Genomic DNA, 21,354 nt, shown 5'->3' with positions numbered 1-21,354 from the left:
CCATTATTTCTCATTACATTAAATTAAATTTTTCTCTCTCTTAATTTTAACCACACAATCTTCAATAAAAGAATATTACACGTAAATCAAAAAAATTTCAACTACTCATTTTTCAAAAAAAACACTATTCATCTCATTATAATGCCAAATAATGGGGCTCAAACACACCCTAAAGAAAAAATAAGAATTTCTTATAAAGGTCATAATCATCAGACATTGTGAAGAATCAATTACACTAAGAGGGACAATACAAAGAACTAAATAGATTTCAGCAAACCTAGAAGTAAACCTACCCGGAATAACCCCCACCATGTAGACAAAACACAACTGGACCTTTAGTTCCTGCTGTGTAAATGTGGAAAACCTAAAATGAGAATCAAAACAAAAGGACAATCTTTTCACTTAACAGAATAATAAGAGATGTTAGTAAACAAGTTAGCAAAATGATGTGACTCACATCATTTGAATCCTGGATGCGAATATCGTCCTCTTGGTCAAAGTAGCCTAACCAATCTATAGGTGCATATTTTTGTGAAGAAATCCTACAAAAATAAACAGGCATAAGTAGTAATTTTCAGTCCGACAGAAATAATTGATCGTTTGAGAGAATTAGAAAATATAAAGAGCATAAATGTATAAATTTAAATGACATTCATGCTGACCAATAAAATAATTCAGAGCCACCTAACTTGCGAGCAATGTAGAGCCAAATAAAGAGAAAAGGAAAGGAAATAGATAGATGTAGTTAGTGTCCAGATTAAATTGCCACTTCTTCCATTGATGAACTACTCGCATGCAGCAAGTTTCAATCAATAGAAATCATTGATACACAAATGACATGTAACAAGATAGAGAGTTGTGAAATCCAATAATAGAATATAGTACAAAAATTTCAACGTATCCAATATACTTATGTTTATCTTGTTCAATAAAATTGACACCAAGATCTGTACATACAACTTAACTCTGCAAAGAATTCATATTCTCGAATGTTTAATTTTACCTCTTTCCTTGCTGTTCCTGGTCATTTATTGGGTGCCACAACCCATTTTTTGTCAACAAGGTTTACCTCAGGACTTATAAAAAAGCCGAGTGGAACAAAAACTCTTTCAAATTCCATATGGTTTACAAATTGTTTTTATTTGAATATCTTAACAGCAATGGAATGAATTTTCTCCTTTTATACCAAAAGAAGAACAAGTACTCAATAATTTCAATTTTACAACTATGTCCAAGCACAAGAGAGTTGACACCACTTTCAATTCTCACATCCACAATTTGACCATTCTCTTCCATCATCTACCACCTCCACTGCAAGAGACCATCACATTTACAACAGATACAATCTCATTTGCAGCTAAAATCAATCACAGAAGTTGTTTAATAGCAGTGCTTGCTTTAATTACTAAAAACAACCCATAACTGAAGCCTTCACACATGTTTTCACTATTAGATCATCACCTTGAAATTCTTTGTCAATTTCCTTGGTGTTATACTGCTACAGACACTGTAAGCTGAACTAGATATAATGCCATTTCAGCATCAAACATCATTTAATGCCATGGTCCACCCAAAGAATATTAACTTTGGATCTCACTCTCCAAGCCTCAAAAAAATCAGTCGATTCCTCACAAACCATAGATCCTAATGATCCCCAAAGCAATCAAAAAATCACTCAATTAATCGTACGATTTACTAGCAATGGATTCCACCAGTCAAAGTTACAGGTGTCCATTTTTAGTATGGTTCACTTTCAACATTTTCTAGAAGAGGGGAATTACCAGTAATTCAGGTGGGTGCTACTAGTAACTCAAGGAGACCCACACCTACAGGTGCTAAAATTCAAGTTAGGTACACCAGCCGATTGATGAGAAGCAATGGAATTCTTAAAATTTAAAGATCTTCTGAAAGAAAAATTGCAGCGTTTTGCTATAAGTTTTCAAACTAAAGACAGTATTTTCTGTCACTGTAGTAAACTTTAACACAAACGCTTTAAGAATTGCACTATCTCACATTCTACTTTAAACCGACTTGAAGCCAGACACTAATATTTCATGCATATTTTGCTGCCAAATCGATCGCAAGCTCAATTTTCAAAAAAACTAAAAGACTTTAAAGAATAATATTACCCAAATATCCGTAATAAATATGTATCTAGAAGCTGAGAAAATTAAATACGGTACAAAATCTATTTTAAAGAACATTTCACGTGTTCGAGGTGAACTCATACAAAAACACATCGAAATCATAAATAAGTTTTATTTACTTAATTACCAGTAGCATTGTTTCGAAGATAATTCGTATAATCGAATGCTTACTGGATTGGAGGACGATCGGGCTTAGCAGAAAACGCGGAGGGCAATTTGTTAACAGTTTCAGTGGCAGTCTCATGATTTTGGTCTTCTTCCGAGGTCTCTTCTGGAACTGAGGTTAGGTTTGCCGTTGCCGATGAATCGTTCATTTTGATCGCCGATGAAGTCTGCGAAATGATGCTGGTCCGTTCTGTTGCAGTTTAATTTGAAGACAAAACTTGGGCCGGTTAATGGGTTCGGTGTGGACCCAGAATTTGGGCGTGAGCTTAATTCTTTAACTTGGAAATTACACAATCTATTACATTTAGGGTATGTTTGATTACATTTATTTTTCATGAAAAATATCAATTTTTCATTCAAATTCCTACTTAAAGTGTTTGATTGCTATTTTTTTCCATGGAAAATATTTTTCAACTTTTGAAAATATGCCTAATTTTCTTTGTTTTTAAGGAAAATATTTTCTTTGAGTAGAGGTGATTTTTATTTTCCACAAAAAATGGAAAACATTTTCTTTTCTAAGTGATATTTTTCATGTCAATCAAATACACTCTTAAAAATTCCATTTCACAAATCATATACAGTTTACTCTTTCAAAAATTAAATTTCTTTTCATTAATTAATATATTTAAAAATTAACTAATTAATTTACCTACACAATTCAAACACTACTACATTATGCCCCCATTTGGCCCCCATTTTCTAGAAATGAAAATGGGTTGAATAGTATTTGTTTGAAAAATGAGTGGTTGAAAAAAAGAAAAAAAATTTCGATTTACGTATAACATTATTTTATGGAAGATTGTGTGGTTGAAAATAGAAGAGTGAAAAATGAAATGTAATGTAATGAAATTTAATGGGAGCTATATAACCCTCAATTCCGTCTCTCTATTCTAACCTCTCTGGTAGAACTCTCTCTCTCTCTCTCTCTCTCTACCATTCTCAACTCTCTCTGTCGAAAACGACGTTGTCGGAGGTAGCAGCATCGCTTGCTACCAACGCACGAAACGGACTGTGATTTCTTCCTCCGATATGTACCTTTATAGATTTTGGGGTGTTTTTGTTGGTGATTGATTGTGTTGTGACGTTACAGTGGTGGGTTGCGGTGGCGGCGGCGATTCGGTGGTTGGGTGATTTCTTATTTTTTTAAATTTTTTGGGTGACGATTTTGTTGAATTTGGGGTATTTTTGTTGGAGAACGTTGCTGTGGTGGTGATGATTCAGCGGTGGGGTTGCGATGGTGTTGTTACAGGTTATGGGGTGGTTTTTTTTTTTTTTTTTGTTGGAGTAATGGTGGTCGTTTGTTGTTGGGGATTTGGGTGGTTTTGGCACTGGTGAAGCTAGCAATAGTGATGGATTTGGCGAGGTGGTGGTTGGCGGTGTTGAAGTGGGTGGAAAGATGTTTGTGACCAATTATGTTATGATCAGTAAATTGTTAATTTGTAATCGGTAAATAATATGTGATTGAATATGCGACCGTGACTAAATTTATAATATGTAACCTAAAATTTGCAATTGTGACTTACAAGTTACAATTGATTAAGTTATGACCAAAAAAATGAATCGTGACCAATTAATCTAATAACTTGTAATTAATATATGAGTTGTGACCAATAAAAGTTCTGATTCTGTGACCAATGAATAATTTGTGAGTTATAAAACTTTTTATTCGTGATCAAAAAATAATATATGACCTATAAAAATTTTTATTTGTGACCGAAAAATAAGTTGTGATAATAAATTGATAAGTTGTAACTAAAAATTAATTTGTGACTAATTAATTTTTTGATTTGTGGTCGATGAACAAACTATGACCTGCAAAATTTTTGAATTGTAATCGTAAAATAATTTGTGACATAAAATTTTTTATTTGTGACCAAAAGATAATAAATTAGTAATTAAATTGTTAATTTGTGAGCAAATATAGATCTGTTACCTAAATATATTAAATTAATTAAATAATTAAATCATAAATAAATTTTAATAAAATCTAATTTTTGAATTTTGAAACTTGTTTTCTTAATTTTGAAATATGTCATACTTAATATCTCACTTATGAAATTTTCCCTTCTTTAATTTCATTGGTCCGGAGGAAAGGTCCATTTGGCGTAAAGGTTCCGAACAAAACTTTCAAGAAGAAAATGGTAAATACAAACCTTAGAAGAATACATAACGCAAGCCTTAAGTAACTTCAATTTAGTTGAGAAAATATTTAAAAATTCAAAAGTCAAGTGCTAATTAATAAATATTATACATAAAATAATATATTATTTATCTAATAAATATCCATCATAATATCTTGACCCACCCCAATCTCTCTCTCTCTCTCTCTCTCTCTCACTCATCTGTTTTCAATCTCTCCCTACAAACTCATCTAACCAATCGCCAACAGCCAACTCATCGCCATCTTCTCCCACACTACGATGGTAGTACAAATCTAGATAAAGGCATCTATTCGAGATCCATGGGTATAGCATTTTCAAGGGGTAGTGACTTATTTTGGTTTTTAATTTAGCAAAACATCGACGACAATTATCTAATTGAACTTCAATTGATGGATTTTTGTTGGTGTGATTTAAACTACATGTAAATTGTTACCCATGATATTGATATAATGGTCTATGACCAGTCTCTTGAATATGTGACCTTTGGATGTTGATATGTTATTTGTGATATTGATTCAATGACTTATGACAAATTTTATTAAATATGTGACATGTGGACATTGATTTGTTACATATGCAAAATAACATGTTACATATGAACTGTTACATGTGACCTGTAACATACGAACTGTGACTTGTGAATTTGAATCGGTGACATGTTGTTAGTGCACAAAGACATTTGGCATCCGATTTGTGACCAGTTAATATCAATTTAATACATGTTGACATTAATCTGTGACTTATACAATATAACATGTGACATATAATATGTGATTTGTGACCTATGAACAATGGTCCGGGGCCTATGCATAATAACTTGTGATATGTGAAAATTGTGAGTTACCACAACATCAACAACACCACCATAACCTCATCAGCACTGACACCATAATTTGTAAACCACCAACACTCTACCACAACCACCATTATCGTATTACCATCACTACCTGCAAATAAGCAAACTTAACCAAGCAAATCACCAAAGACTAGAACAACCAAGCAAACTACCAAAACAATATCGTCGCTACGCAACAACGTCGTTACGCATGACCTTGTGCATAGCATCGCAACGGGTAAGGGATGTCTTATAATGGCACTCTTCACTAATTGCATTGTGAGGTGGTGCTCACAGCATTGCTCATTGCTATGAGCTCAGTTGTGTCTCCAACGCTGTCCATGAAAAAGAGAGAGAGAAGCGTCGCTATGAGCTCAACAGTGGTCTCTAGGGACGGATCCAGGATTGGATCCAAAATCGAGCTATAAAATTTCAAACCAGGCTACTACACGAAAAAAAAATTTACACATAAAAAACTGATTTTTTACCAAAAAAAATAAAAAATACCTTAAAAAAAAGTTCTTGGGCCTCAGTGTGGGGGGGCTACAGCCCAGCCCAGCCCTCCTTAAATCCGTCTCTGGTGGTCTCCAACAACGGTTGCACCGATGTCGAATTATTGAGTTGTGGGTTAGGTGGAGAGAGTAAGAAGAGAGAAGATTGAGAAAGAGGAGAGGGAAATTATTTTTGGATTAGGAATAAAATTGGGTTGGGTTAGGTTGGAATGGGGTAGGGTGGGTAGAGTTTATAATAATATTATTAATATTAATAGTTGAATTATCACTTAATTTATAGACAAGTAAACCTTATATTTCATTTTTGAACTACAATCTTTAAAAACATGCCATAGTATAATTTCCACAAACATTTACTTTGGATTTTGAAAAATCAGTCATACTAAAAAAATTGCATAAAGTTAGACATAAAATTTGTTGGAATTGGTTCAAAAATTAACCGAAAATTGGTTAAGTGTAAAATTAGGAAAATGAAAAAGTATGACTTCGTGTCAACTTCGGTCGAATGTTCGGATTTGATCCGATGGTAAAATTATAAAAGAAAATAGACCAACTTATTCTACTTATCGAGTAGATCGTTGTGGTATATTTGAAATCTCGAAACCAATTCATCTTCTATATATAGGACCTCTTGGATGTGTATTTGTCATTCCAATTAATTCTAATTATTCCAATTCATTTCATAATTCCATATTATTCATTTCATATTAAGTTACATAAAACACTTTGTAAAAGTGATTATCTTTTACATCAAAATCATTGTTATGGTAGAGAGGAAATTCCGTTCGAATTCGTTGGTTGAAGCCATTTGGAGTGCTCCTATGGCTTGACGTGGTCGTTGTATCTTGGGAGATGATTGTCGAAAAATAGTTAGCACCGATGCGGAGCAAATTCATCTTAAGGAAAGAGTTATACTCGCATCGACCAATAGCATCACTTGCATCTAATTTTTTTTTTAATTTTTTATTTCATTTCTTCATACTTGATTTCAGAAAATGATTAATTTTATTTATATGGTTTATCCAATGTTCGATATGAAGAATCACATGTTTTAATTCAAGAATGGAAATGGTCAGATTCAATAATCATTGGTTAGTTTCTCAAACTACATTTCGGTAAGTTGAAACCTTGTTTCGTTTTCGTGAATCTGTTAGTTACAATATTCACTTTTGAATCGGTGTATTCCCCAACAATCTTAAGATGAAATTTATTTTTGCGCTTTTTATATTTTGTTAAGTAAGTTACATGACTTGATTATGTGGCTTGATAACATATAAAATCTATTTTATATGCTTGACTATGGAATTATACGTGTATGCATGTGTGAGATTTAAATTTTTTATTGCATGAATTATTTACTATTCACGCCATTTTAACAGTTATGCTCCATTGGGTATTATTTTGATTAAGTTTTATTCGTTCACGTATCGATTGAATTCCAAGAATTCAATTTGTTTAAAAGATTTAATTATGAAGGGTTTGGGTTCTTTTGTCTTCAAGGCATGGCAGTTTAATTTTCAAAGCATTATATCTATTCCTTTTCTTAAAATATGGTGAATGGCATGCGAATAGATGCTTACATAAAATTACACATTGAGAGAATAATGATAGTAAAATATTCTCTAATTTGGATTTGTTAAAATGCAACATATTCGAGATTCAAGATAATGAATAACTTTGGTCTTGTTTTACCTTATGTGGACACTTCTTTGTATGAATAGTTGTACTCAAACCAATGGCCATTAGTGGCAGAAGGCTGCCAAACCAAATTTAATTTCTTCCATCCTTCTTTATTTAACAATGGGCTTCGGATGGGTAACCAATTTTCATCTGTGTTGGCTGTTGCTATTGGTTTTGGAAGTGCATGGTTCAGTTCCGGCCACTATTTAATTTAATTAATTGTGGTAGTGGCAATTCATATTGTGATGATGAGATTGCATTATCATGGAAGTGCACAGACACCCTTGAGACATTGACATTCCTATAGATGGAATACATTTATACAATGGATGTATAAAGAAATGGATATCGTTGGGGCTAATCTGAGCCAAACAACGAATGGATAAAAAGGAGAAAAGTTACTCCTAACCATTATACATGTATAAATGTTGGAAGAATGCCAACTATTTGTTGAAAGTATACGAACTTTCATGACTATTCCTTTTATTGGAATATGGAAAATTACACGGTAAGTTGGTTGATCTCATATCTTGATGAAACTACACTAATTTTAATTGGTGATAATAGCCTCAATTAATTTGATAAAATTAAGTGAGATGATTTAAGTCGATATCATTATTGAGTAATGAGAATTAAGCCACTTAATTATTTGAAATTTTAGAAAACTGTGTAGAATATTATGAAATATTCTAGAATCAATTTAGATGAAAAGATGCGTCATTTCATATTAAAATCATGACTTTTAGGTGTGTCTCTTAGTAGAGATTAATTTCAAGAGGTATGTTTCTTCATAGAGATTAATTCCAAGAGGCATGTTTCTTTGTAGAGATTAATTCCAAGAAATGTATCCTTTTATAGGATTGTATCTTTTGAGAACGCAATTTTTCAACCAATGGTTGAAATGAAATTATCAATTGAAATGTCACAAATGTGATAAGTTGCATATGTTTGAAGAAGTTGCAATGCTTAGCCCTCTTTATTGTTGAATTTGACTTCAATCATGAAATCAATTAAGTTGGTATATGTTTTGAAAGCATTACAGTTCTATATGATGATCTTGATTTAATTTAAATGATCAAATTAAAATAATTGGATTGAAGTACGTTATATACAACTTTAATTGAAATAAATTGTGAGTCAACGACCACTACTTTGAAAGTATTTAGACTTTCACCAAGCACTAGATATGGATATTATCTAAGAGATAAATAAATTGAACTATAAAAGAGTTGCTAAACCCTAAGTTCAATTGTAACTCAAAGATGTGGGGAATTATCATAAATGCTCGTGAACTTGAATGAAAAGTTTAAAACTTATGGATGCAATGTTACTAGATTGCATATGTATTCCTAATTGAGGAATTGTGGGGGTAACTCAATTTAACAGTTACGTTTGCTTCTATCTTATAATCATAGAACGATACCTATGAAGATAGAAAGATAGAAAACCCTTATACTAATTATACGGATGATATATACTAAATCTAAAGTGGATGAAATGAGTTGTAAAGTCGATTATAGCGTTCGTTTAGACATGCAAGAACAATTGGAATATATGAAGAATATTCATAAAGTTCGAATGCACTGTAATGTTTCAATGATGATATTGAATACCCATGACTCTGAAATCCACTAGTAAACATGGTTGACTAGTGTAATAATTAGATAAAAATCATCTAACAGTGTTGTTTGGAAATTGATAAAACTTTAAATAAAACTAATAAAAAGCCTGTAGTTTCATTAAAGGACTTCTTAGTGGTGACAATTTGTATCTATTAAATGAAATTGATCGTTTGCTAGCAACATTTGATAAGATACTAAGTCACATGTAATGGTAGATCTAGACGTATAAATCATAAACATAATACCATTAAGCAGTTGATCTCAATGATGTAAACTCGTGGTACCTTTAAAGAGATTTACTAAGAGAGATCAAGAATACTGCATATCGAAGGGAATGAGGTAAAGCCTACTACGTTAGAGTCCTTGTAATGGTAACCCTACCTTGTTGACTAGAAGATCCCAAGATCTTGGTTCAAAGGGACAACTAAGTTATCAGGATTCCATAAAGTACTAAGAAAAATAGTTTCCTAACTCATTCATATGATATTAAAGTACTTTTTTTAGAGTTGTAAGAGGTCAAGATAATCTTTCAATGATTCCTAAATCTTGATTAAGTCAAGTGGAGTAGGGCAGAATACTCTTAATAGGAGGTCACCTATGTGAGTGTGAAGTGGGGTCGGTTCAATGAGAATTATTCAAGACTTGAATTCTTTAAACACTTGCAGAACCAAGAAGGGTTCGGGGTTAAAATGAATCAAGTCATGAGAACCATGAACGGTTTAGAGAAGACATTGTATGAGTATCATTGTCTTGGCTTACACTAAAGGCTGAATGATTCAAGACATCACGTTCATCAATTAGCCGAGTAAGTCCGATGGTATTTTACTACGGAGGTTAAAGGCCAGAAGCTACTATCCCTGATGCAGTGGCTTTCCGCGCTCTCTCTACTTGTATCACATCATAGCATTACCTTTGCATACTCAAATTTCTATTCATGTGGGGGATTGTTGAAATTGGTTCAAAAATTAACCGAAAATTGGTTAAGTGTAAAACTGGGAAAATGAAAAGATGTGACTTCGTGTCAATTTCGGTCGAATGTTCGGACTTGATTCGATGGTCAAATTACAAAATAAAATAGACCAACTTATTCTACTTGTCGAGTAGATCGTTGTGGTATATTTGAAATCTCGAAACCAATTGCGGATGAATGAGAAATTACGATCCAAAGTTGGAAGAAAGAAGTGTTGCAACTTTTTGAAATGATGCAGGTTTGAAAGGAAGTGTTGCAACTTTTCAAAATGAAGTGTTGCAACTTTCCATGAAAAATGCTGGATTTGGGGTGTGTCCCTTCACCCACAACCCTTCATCTTCTATATATAGGACCCCTTGGATGTGTATTTGTCATTCCAATTCATTCCATAATTCCATATTATTCATTTCATGTTAAGTTACATATAACACTTTGTAGAAGTGATTATCTTTTGCATCAAAATCATTGTTATAGTATACATGGTCGTTGTATCTTGGGAGATGATTGTCGAAAAACAGCTAGCACCGATGCGGCGCAAATTCATCTTAAAGAAAGAGTTATACTCGCCCGACCAATAGCATCACTTGCATCTATTTTTTTTTTTTAAACTTTCTGATTTCATTTCTTCATACTTGATTTCAGAAAATAATTAAATTTATTTATATGATTTATGCAAAGTTCGATATGAAGAATCACATGTTTTAATTCAAGAATGGAAATAGTCAAATTCGATAATCATTGGTTAGTTTCTCAAACTACATTTCGGTAAATCGAAACCTTGTTTCATTTTTGTGAACGTGTAAGTTGCAATATGCACTTTTGAATCGGTGTATTCCCCAACAAAATTTGCAATGTGATGTATGACACGGTCCATGAGTTTCGTGTGACTTTTGAATGTACTCTCGTCAAATTTGAAAGCAACGTGATTAAAGATGAAAATTATATAATTTCCTTCAATAATGAGGTATTCGGTCGTTGAATAAGATGAAAGTAGATTTGGGATTTTGGTGAGATGTTTTTTCCATTTTTATTTTAGCTGATAAGGTCGATGAACTAGAATATAAAAAATAAAATTGAAAAGTAATGAGAGAAGCAAATTAATTTATTAAAGGACCTTATTTTTCACATTATCCATAGAGCTTTTGTCAAAATAGCTTTTCAAAAGAAAATTATTATTAAAAAGTTGTCGAGTATTGACTGTCAATCCAAAAAGTAAAAAGATTTTTTTTTCCTTCCTTCAATCTTATTATAGGGTTGTTGATTGTTTGTTGTCAATCCAAAAACTAAATGAACACTAACATAATTGTAATTACTCAATTATTTATTATACACCTCATATTTTTTCACAAATAATGTTTATTCCATATACTATAAATTTATTCACAATGTTATTTTATTTGTCTACACAAGTTGGTGTGTAGGAAGACTTATAGTATTTTACTAAATTAACTGGCATAATTATGTCAACAAAGAGTTCCTTAAATGCATATTTCAGCCAATAGGAAAAATATTTATAGCTTCTCTAAATAATAAATCATCTTAAAAGTCTATAATAAAATATTTTATTGAGAAAAAAATTTTGATGAAAGAATTTCATAACAAAAATAGCAATACGGTCCGTAATTTATGATAGGCACCAAGAAGTCGGTCGTTACTTTCAAGGAGGCCTTAAAGTAATTACTTGATAATATTTTCTCGTTTATATTAAAAGATTTATTCTCCATGCTGTCTTAGGAACAAAAGACAAGGTTCCAAACGGTATTTTTGGAGTCTTTCTTTCTTTGTTCTTCATCGTCTAACCAGGGGCAGACCCATTACGGGCCTAGTGGAGGCAATCGCCCCACCTGAAATTTCAAATATCTTGAGAAAAATGCTAAAATAAATGCTGGACATTTGGACTAGTGGTTATTATTGCTTTAGATGTAGGAACTAGGAAGCTCCGAGTTTAATTTTCAAAATGTTCTTTATGTTATTCTTCTTGTATTTTCATTTTAGCTCTTTCATTCTTTTGCTTTCACAGTTTATTTTAGCTCTTTCTTTTGTTTCACCCCCACTGAAAAATAAGGAAAAATTTCATAAACGAGAGATTAAGTATGGTATATTTCAAAATTAAGAAAACAAGTTTCAAACTTCAAAAATCAGATTTTTATTAAAATATATTTATGATTTAATTAATTTATTAATTAAACATATTTAGGTCACATATTTATACAATTTGGTCACAACTTAATAATTTAATTAGTCACTTATTATTTTTTGGTCATAAATCAAAAATTTTATGTCAAAAATTATTTTACGATCACAATTCAAAAATTTTATAGGTCACAATTTGTTCATTGGTCACAAATCAAAAAATTAATTAGTCATGGATTAATCTTTAGTCACAACTAATCAAATTATTGGTCACAGATCGAAAATTTTATAGGTCACATATTATTTTTAGGTCTCAAATAAAAAAATTTATAAGTCGCGGGATAATTTTTGGTCACAGTTATATAATTAATTAGTCACGAATTAATTTTTAGTCACAAATTATCAAATTATTGATCACAACTTATTTCTTGGTCATAAATCAAAATTTTTATAAGTCACAGGATGATTTTTTATTGCAAATTCACAAATTTTATAGGTCACATATTCAAAAATATTATTGATCACAACGTATTTACTCATTACAAATTATTGAATTAATTAGTCACAATTATTTTTTTCAATCACAATTTAATCAAAAGTGAGTCACAATCGGAAGTCATGATCACAATTTTCAGGTCACGATTAACTTTTCGATCACAACTTAATCAATGGTAAGTCACAATCAGAGATCTCAGTCACAATTATCAGGTCACATATCAAATTATTAATAGCAATCACGTAGATAATTGGTCACAACTATTCAAACGGTCACAGATTGAAAATCACAATTTACTTATAGGTCACAGCAATCACAATTTATTAATTTTTTAGGTCACACATTATTTTTTAGTCACAAATTATCTTTTTCATTGATCATGCATTATTTATTTTATTTATTGGTCACTGATTAACCAATTCACTAGTCACAATTGACCAAATAATCTGTGACCACCGCTTCCAACAATACTACCACCACCGTGACCACCACCACACTGTTCACAAATTAATTAATTGATTATTTTATTAATTAAATATATTTATGTTATAGATCTATAAAATTTGGTCACAAATGAATAATTTAATTAGTCACTTATTATTTTTTTTTTGTCACAAATTAAAAATTTTATGTCACAAATTATTTTACGATCACAATTCAAAAATTTTGTAAGTCACAATTTGTTCATTGGTCACAAATCAAAAAAATTTTTAGTCACGGATTAATTTTTTGTCACAACTTATTTTTTAGTTACAAATCAAAAATTTTGTAGGTCTCATATTATTTTCGATCACGAATAAATTTTTTTATAGGTCACAAATTATTCATTGATCACATAATCAAAATTTTTATTGGTCACAACTCATTTATTCATTGCAAATTATTAGATTAGTTGGTCACGATTAATTTTTCAATCACAAATTAGTCATTTTGAGTCACTATCACAATTTCTTGGTCACATATTACAAATCAATCAATTATTGGTCACAATCAACTAAATAATTGGTCACAAGCATCCAACCCGATCTCATCCCACCCACGACCACCACAACCGCCATCACTATCACTATTACCATCACCATCACCATCACCATTACCACCCCTAGACCATGCAAAACCACACCCGCCATCACTACCGAATTGTCACTACCACCGCAATGCCTGTGCCACCACTGAACCGTCACCCAATGCTTGTGCCACCACCATCACCGCCGCAATCAAAATATTTGATTCACCAGAAAAATACGGCAGTGTGCATTTAGACAATAGGAAACAACAAGCAGAATTGACGTTCAAAACTGTCATAGATTTTAAACATTTTCAATTTTAGCAACCATAATAACAAAGAAGAGAAATCACACCAAAATCACAAAACCCCAATCCATCAACACTGCGAATTGAAGGGAGAGACCACTGCACACAAACACCAGTCAACAGTACCGAATCCAATCACCCATCTCACACAACCACCCATCACAACAGCACATCGTCATTGCACCCAAAATGGAGGAAGGAGCCCCGATTTGCAGCGCACCCATGGAGAAACGTCGTCGGCGCCTCGCTACGTGCACCGCTGTCAAACACCACCACCCGGCACCTCGCTGCTTACACCGCATCATCACACACAGCGCGGTCGATTCGGGTTGCTGTAGCGACGACGGCGGCGACAATCTGAGAGTAGAGATATGGGTGGTGAGGAGAGAGTGGAGAAGAGAGGAGAGGTTGGTCGACGACGATCTGAAAGTGTATAGAGATGATGGTGAAGAGAGAGTGAAGAGGAGAGGAGAGAGAGAAACCCGTTTGAATGGTGAAGATATGGTAATGGTTGTGTTTAAGCATATAAATTAATTACAACATCTTATTTTTAAAAGGTTAAACTATCCATCTTATTTTAGAATTGTGAATTTTTAAAGTATGGAATTGTGTAATTTCCACGAAAAATAATCTTGGATCCGGCCCAAGTCTAACTAACATAGTCCGTTTGTGATATAATGATAAATACTTGTCATTATAAGCTCATTTTTTCCGAAAGTGAAATACCAAAAGAAATAAATTATTACCTCCAAAATAATCACCCTTTCTTTCCATTAGATTTCTAATAGTTAGATGCGTTTCTTTCCCCTTATAGGAAAGAAATTAATGAAATGATGGATTTTTCGTTCCAATTTTTGTTGTTACTAGTTAAAGTTTATCCATAGGAATGGAGTTGAAATGTTAAATGCGCTTAATAAAAGTATTCACCTGTGAATAAGGAGTCCTCTTTGTAATGTTATGCTGATGCATTCTACGATAACTATTGCCAAACCGTACGTCGTGCCTTTCTATAAGAAAATAAAAAAAGAGACATTTTTAAGAATGTCCAATTTGAAGGATACGTGTTGAAAAGTGTCCATTCATTTGAATTTAGTTTCAACTTGTCTATTATGTCCTTAATGAAAAGCTACATTTTGAAATAGTATTTTCGACATTTTAAATGTCGTTCTCGACATTTGATTTTTTTATCAATTTGTCACGAATTTTGAAAAGTGGCTCCCATGAGAAGTTACATTAAAATAATATTTCTCGGCATTTCATATGTCATTCTCGATATTTGAACACCGTTTCATTTGTTTAGAATGATATTTTATTTTGAACATGACATTTATCTACATTTAAAAATGTCGTTCTCGACATTTCTGAATCAATGAAAAACATAGCATTTATTGTGATTTGACATGTATACTTTTTAAAATAAATATGGCAGCTTCTGTGTCAGAATTTTATTGGCCAATAACAATGTTGCAAAAATATCCATTTTTTTGTCTTAGTGTGGAATTATAAATTGTTAGTAAAGGTATTTTGGTCTAAATTCTTTCAAATTAGACTTTTTGCAAATGATTAGGTAAAAGTGGACATTATGTGAAATTTCCTCATAAAAAAACAATATCCCTGTAACTAATTAAGACAATTAATTTTTAATATTCTTATTCTATTTATTCTTTAATTAGCTGTTGCTTTTAAGGTCCGTTTGATTGCAAAAATATAATTTGGGTTGAAAGAAAACGAATTTCAAAGAATTGAATTATCTAGAACTTGTCTTAATGGAAATTGTTAATTAAATGTATTTGATTGGTATAATTTTTCACCTGAAAAATGTTGAAATAGATTTTTTGGTGTTCATTTGACATTGTTTCCCATGAAAATTTTCAATTAAAAGCCTAATTTTTTTTTACAATTATGAATAGAATTTGTTCTTATTGCTGAAAATAAAATAAAAAATTAAAAAACCTGAAAAAGCATTTTTCCCATCAAAACCCAAAGAAAACTAATTACTTAAAACCATGGGAAATTTGGTCACGTGAGGGGTTGGAGGAAAACAAATTCCATAGAAAAAAATTGCTATCAAACATGTCATTTTGGTTGGAAATTTCCATGGAAAACTCAACCTATCAAACAAGCCCTTATAGTAATTGATGGTGATTAGAGCATTTACCGACCATCCAAATACAGCACGAAGGCGGCCACGAGGAATCTGGCTATTTTACTTAGCCATTTACTGCTTTTCTTAATTTATTTTTATTTATTATTAGAAAAAGTTTAGTTGTACATAATTTTTTTACATAAGGGTGTCTACACCCCCTCGCATGAGGTGGAGTCCGTGTACATGTGAGGAGTGCGAACACTTTTATATACAAAAAATATGTACATCTAGCATAGCCCTTATTATTATTCATCAAAGGTTTTGTGTTACCTTTTGGAAATCTAGGTCTCTTCTTAGATTTTGTCATTTAAGCTAAAATTATAGAATAATGATATGAATAGTACAAACTACCCATAGTTGTCCTACATGGCATCAACATCAGTTTATTATTCGATGCATAAAATGATAAAAAAATAAATATCATATTAATGTATCAAATGACAAACTGTCATACGTATGTCACGTATAACGACTATCGATAATTTTCATCACTAATAATAGTATTCAAAATTATATCTGTCATTTATTTGTTTGGTGATTATTGAACAAAAATTTGTCAAATCCGGTCCGACTTTCAATACTCTATGATATAAAAACAAATTTGGGGATTAGAACTCTAATTATTCTTAACGGGACATTCAATGTATGATTAATAAGCTACACCATGCATGATTCTCCAAATTTGTGTGAAACAGTGTGATTGCACTTCACTTCTCTTCTTGTCCGAATTCAACTGTTTATAAGGTGCTTATAGTTCCTTTTCTTCTTGTTTGCTTGTAAAAACCGAAATCTGAGTATTTGACCCTGAAAAATGATATCTTTTTCCATGATGCAAGTACATGATAATTCTGGGAGATGGAAGGCATATAGCAGTAAGACCGAGGCCGACAAAAGTATACATATCATAGCAACGACTCACTCACGTTCAGCATATAATATTGTTTCGCGCGAGTTAGTCGCTAACAATTAAAAAGGGATCAGACGATTGTGTAAGGGACAAATCTCTTGAGACAAAATCCCAAAAAGGGATGTTTTTATTGGCGATGACTTTACAATTGGAAAATAAAAACAGAACGCCTCCAAGGAGCGTAAGCACACGAGTTACTGAAAAATAAAGTGTTTAAATCTAAATTAAGAAATTTAAAGTTATATATTCTCTATTTGAGAGTGTTTGATTCGGGTTTCTTTGCTCTATGTCTTTTCTTCCTTTTATACTCCCTGGATGATCTCTTCGTGGTCAACCGCTTAAAAACTGCTTGATCGCTCTATAACTGTCAACTTTCCTCGTAGTGGCCAACTTATCGTGGAACTGCCTTCTCTAACTGCTGCCATTACTTTTGTTGTTCAACCATCTTCAATTGAATTTCTTGAATCGTGGAACGTGATAGGACTATCCAATAACTACTTCATTAACTGCACTTTTGGGTAACCATAACATCTTATGTTTGCTAAGATGCTGTGCGACTCGAATGTTTGGACGAGAGCAGGGTCACAGCTCTGGGCGAGTGCATGGCAATTCATTCGCTCAAGTCTTGGGCGACTTGCAACCTTGGGCGATGGTATTACCACGTTCATGGGCTTCCCCTATTTGGGCCTTTATCCTACATTGCCTGATTGGTTCGTTCTTTGAGCTATTTGATTTTTGGGGATCTTCCAGTTGGACTTCATTCCTTGGGCTATTCGACTTGGGCTGAACTTTTTGTGTGTCAACAATTACCCCCCAATATGGCAGAATTAATACCAATTATTAATTTTTGCCATATTCACTTTGTGTTTCCCTGCAACATTCGAAATTTTCAAGAATTTCAATCATTGTTTTCTTCCATGGCCTGAAAAGGTGCGACGTTTGCAAACCCTTATAACCCCCAAATACGCTATTTCATTGCACCACTAAATCACGCCTCATTTTTTCGCGCCTCTCTCTCCCAATATTACTGTTCATCTCCTTACTTCTCTACTACGTAACTCTGAAAAACTCTATTTCGTCCCTAATGACTGCTTCACAATCCCAGTCTGGTGACTCCTTTAGTTTCGAAGACTTTCAGAAACTCCTTACTCGGCCATATATAACTCCGAACTTCCTTGCACCGGCCAATGTCGAACTCAATGAGTTCTAACTAGGTCCTTTATTCAACAATGCTGAGGCCATCGAACAAGCGACGGTCGATCAGCTGTTCCCTTGTACTCAGGGCCCTCCGTTTCTAAATTCTTTATCGCTGGGGCCACCTCGCGAAAGAGGTATTCGCACTTGACCTAAATCTGATATCGTTTTTCTTAGATGACATGCTCGCCTTGTGGACCATGGTCCTAATAAGGCAATTTTTGATAATGCTAGAATTTCTGATTTGTTAAAAATCCCTCTTCAACCCCCTATTTTTGACCAGTACTTTTTCCAATCGCTTTAAGTTTTTGGTCTTCTGAGTATAATACTTTTATTTTTTCTCTTGGTCCCATGTCCATTACCTTAAGGGATGTTGGGGCCCTAGTAAATCTGCCACCTTTGGGCGATACCATTTTCCCTGATATTTTGATTTCTGGTGTCGCCCCAAAATTTGATAGAGGCCTCACCGAATCTTATTCAAGCCTGCAAACCTTTCATAACCACTCGAGATCTGAGCCTTCCCATACCGAGCGAGTGGCCTTTCTTCTGATTTGGCTTTGTAAATACATTTTGTGTGTGCCAAGCATAAAGCCCTCCATGAGCTATTTACCCATAGCGCACGAATTGGCGCGTGGTATGCCTCTGAATTTGTGTTCTTTCTTTTTAGCTGCCCTCTATAGAGGCATGGCTTCTCTTCAATCCCAATTGAAGAATGGTGCATCTTCCACTGGCAGTGGGCCTCTTTGGTTCACTCAAATGTGGTTGAGAGCCTATTTTCCACCGCTTGGTGCTCTATCTTTTTCTAGTCCTTCTGCTAGCTGCTATGGGCTAGCCATTAAGCCCCTGACTCCTGTAAATATGTCCAGAAGGGACATTTTTTCATTCTTTTATACTTTGGATTCAATCCATTCCTTCTTTCCTTTTCCTCCCTTTTTGACTCCAGATTATGTCCAACCTCCATCTACTCTAGATAGTGCGAACACTTCCTTATTTGTTTGGATTCAGTTTTTGATCGGGAGGGAGTTGTTCCATGATATTTTGACTGGGACCAATGCCAAGGCTGGGGTTGAAATATATGCTCCCCGATTTTTTGCTCGCCAACTTGGTTTTGGCCAAACTTGGCCCGTTCCCCCTTGCTATTCAAGAAATTTGATAGACCGCTTCCACACCATTAATAAGGCAGAGGTAGAGGCTATAAATGCTCGCAATCTTCTTTTGACGAGTAGCTTTTCTTTAGCCCCCTTCAATCCTAGCCGTGCCATCCATCCCCTTTTTGAACGACTCTGGCCGTCAGTAAAGCGCAGATTGTTTGCGACTGATGCCAATCGTGCTTTCCATTCACTAGACCAGCCAAACATTTCTTCCACCTCTCCTGTTTTGGTCACTCCTGTGTCCATTAGGAATCCCTCTTCCTCTGCTCGTGCTAAACAATCTGCCCGTCCATCGACTTCTCTTCCTGCCAAGCTCACTGTAGCTAAAAGTGCCCCAAGCCGCAAACGGCCAGTCTCATCGTCTCCCATTTTAAAGGATGATGATGATGATGATACCCCTCTCATCGTCAGGAGGAAGGTAATTAAATTGGTTTACTCATAAGCATACCTTTCCATACTTGAGATTTTTCCATGTGCTGATAGTTTATTTGGACCTCTCAGAAAAGTTCAACCTCTCCCTTGAATGCTTTGGTATTGGCAGCTCCCGCTCCATCATCCTCTGCTGGGGCTGCTTCGTCCAAACCAGCTGATGAAGGGATTACGGTTAAAGAGAAATCTTCAGTCCCAAAATCTTCATCACAACCAATGGACGAGCTACCTTCTTCCCAGGGCGTTGACCCCCCAAACGTCGAAGCAGAAGGTAATTCGTTTTTTGATGCTTTACCTTTGCTTGTGCTATTGGTGTTGATTTGTTGCTTTTTGAGTTCTGCAGATGTTCCCATGAGTCTGCCTATTGCAGCAAGGTCTTCTCGCTTAGACAAGGGAAAGTCCTCACGAATGGTGGAGCCACAGGTGGCAGATTTGGCTGGGGATGTGCCATCTTCCAAGATTGCTGATGAGGTAATCTTTGCTTCACCTTTACCTCCACTTTGTTTAGTGTAGTGGAAACCTTCAATATTGGCGATTTTCTTGCAAGATGCTGATAAAATTGTGCGTTCCATTCAAAACTTGTTCACTTCCTGGGGGCAAGTCAAGACATCTCGCCCTACTTCAGCCAGTTGTCCTTCTACTTATTCAGAGGAAGATATGGAGTTCCTTAAGCAGTCGATATTTGAGTATGTGTCCTTCATAGATATGGATATCGGTAAGGCTAGTGCTGCCAAGTATAAGGATAAGCTCGAGCATTTGAATGCGAAATTGGAGCAAGTACTGACATTTTCGTCGCTCAATCTTTCTACTGATTTTAAAGCGACGTTGAAAGTTGTCCATTCCGAGGTCCTCTCCTTACTAGCCAAGAATGTTGAACTGAAGGCCAAAAGTACTCAATATCCTCGAGCTGTATCTGAAAAAGAGTCTTTGCTTCTGGAGATCAACAAAGCTGAGGACGAGTTGAAAAAAATCTCTTCTGAAGTCATGATTGAAGACTCTTTGATGACTAGTTTGGCTGCTCAGATGAAGGAGCTTCAAGCTAAGATGGACGACTGCAATGCGAGAATGGCTGCTAAAAAGCGTAATGCCTCCCAAGGAATTGAGCGAACTAAGTCTTTGGTCGAGCAGTACAAGAAGTTGGAAGTTGATGATGATGTTGTGGCTGAATTGAACATCACTTCTTCTCGGCAGAGCGAGGACTAGGGGAGACTTAGGGAAATGATTCGTTTGGTATGGGGTGAATTGTAATTAAAACATATAATGCCTTAGCTTTTTCTTTTTGTAATTTCGTATTGACTTTCCCTTTGTAACCTTGTACTGATATAACAGCAGTCATCATTGTTAATGAATAACTAGTTTAGCCTCTTGTATATTTATTGACGTTCGTTTTTTAATCGTCAATCGCTCAGGCATTTAACTACTTTATGCTAAAAATTTTGCACATTTTTTCTTGATATTTTCGCCCAACTTTGGGCCACTTAATCCCATTTA

The 21,354-nt window shown here is 34.0% G+C and overlaps 1 protein-coding gene across 1 annotated transcript in view; it reads right to left on the bottom strand.

The window, feature by feature from the left end:
- The window catches only part of LOC111402022 (protein phosphatase methylesterase 1), a 9,139-nt gene extending 6,615 nt beyond the window's left edge, over window positions 1-2,524 (bottom strand). The window contains exons 1-3 of the mRNA XM_023030051.1: window positions 2,319-2,524; window positions 458-542; window positions 294-364 (exon numbers count right to left, since the gene is read on the bottom strand). Of these exons, the coding sequence (XP_022885819.1) occupies window positions 294-364; window positions 458-542; window positions 2,319-2,461 (299 nt within the window). The 5' untranslated portion in view covers window positions 2,462-2,524. The remainder of the gene's footprint in view (window positions 1-293; window positions 365-457; window positions 543-2,318) is intronic.
- Between the last annotated feature and the right edge of the window lie 18,830 nt (window positions 2,525-21,354).

This window comes from Olea europaea, chromosome 10 (genome assembly GCF_002742605.1).
Source record: "Olea europaea var. sylvestris chromosome 10, O_europaea_v1, whole genome shotgun sequence".
In the NCBI taxonomy this organism is placed as follows: Eukaryota; Viridiplantae; Streptophyta; class Magnoliopsida; order Lamiales; family Oleaceae; genus Olea; species Olea europaea.
Note: the sequence above shows the minus strand (reverse complement) of the source record. Positions and strands in the feature narration are given on the sequence as shown.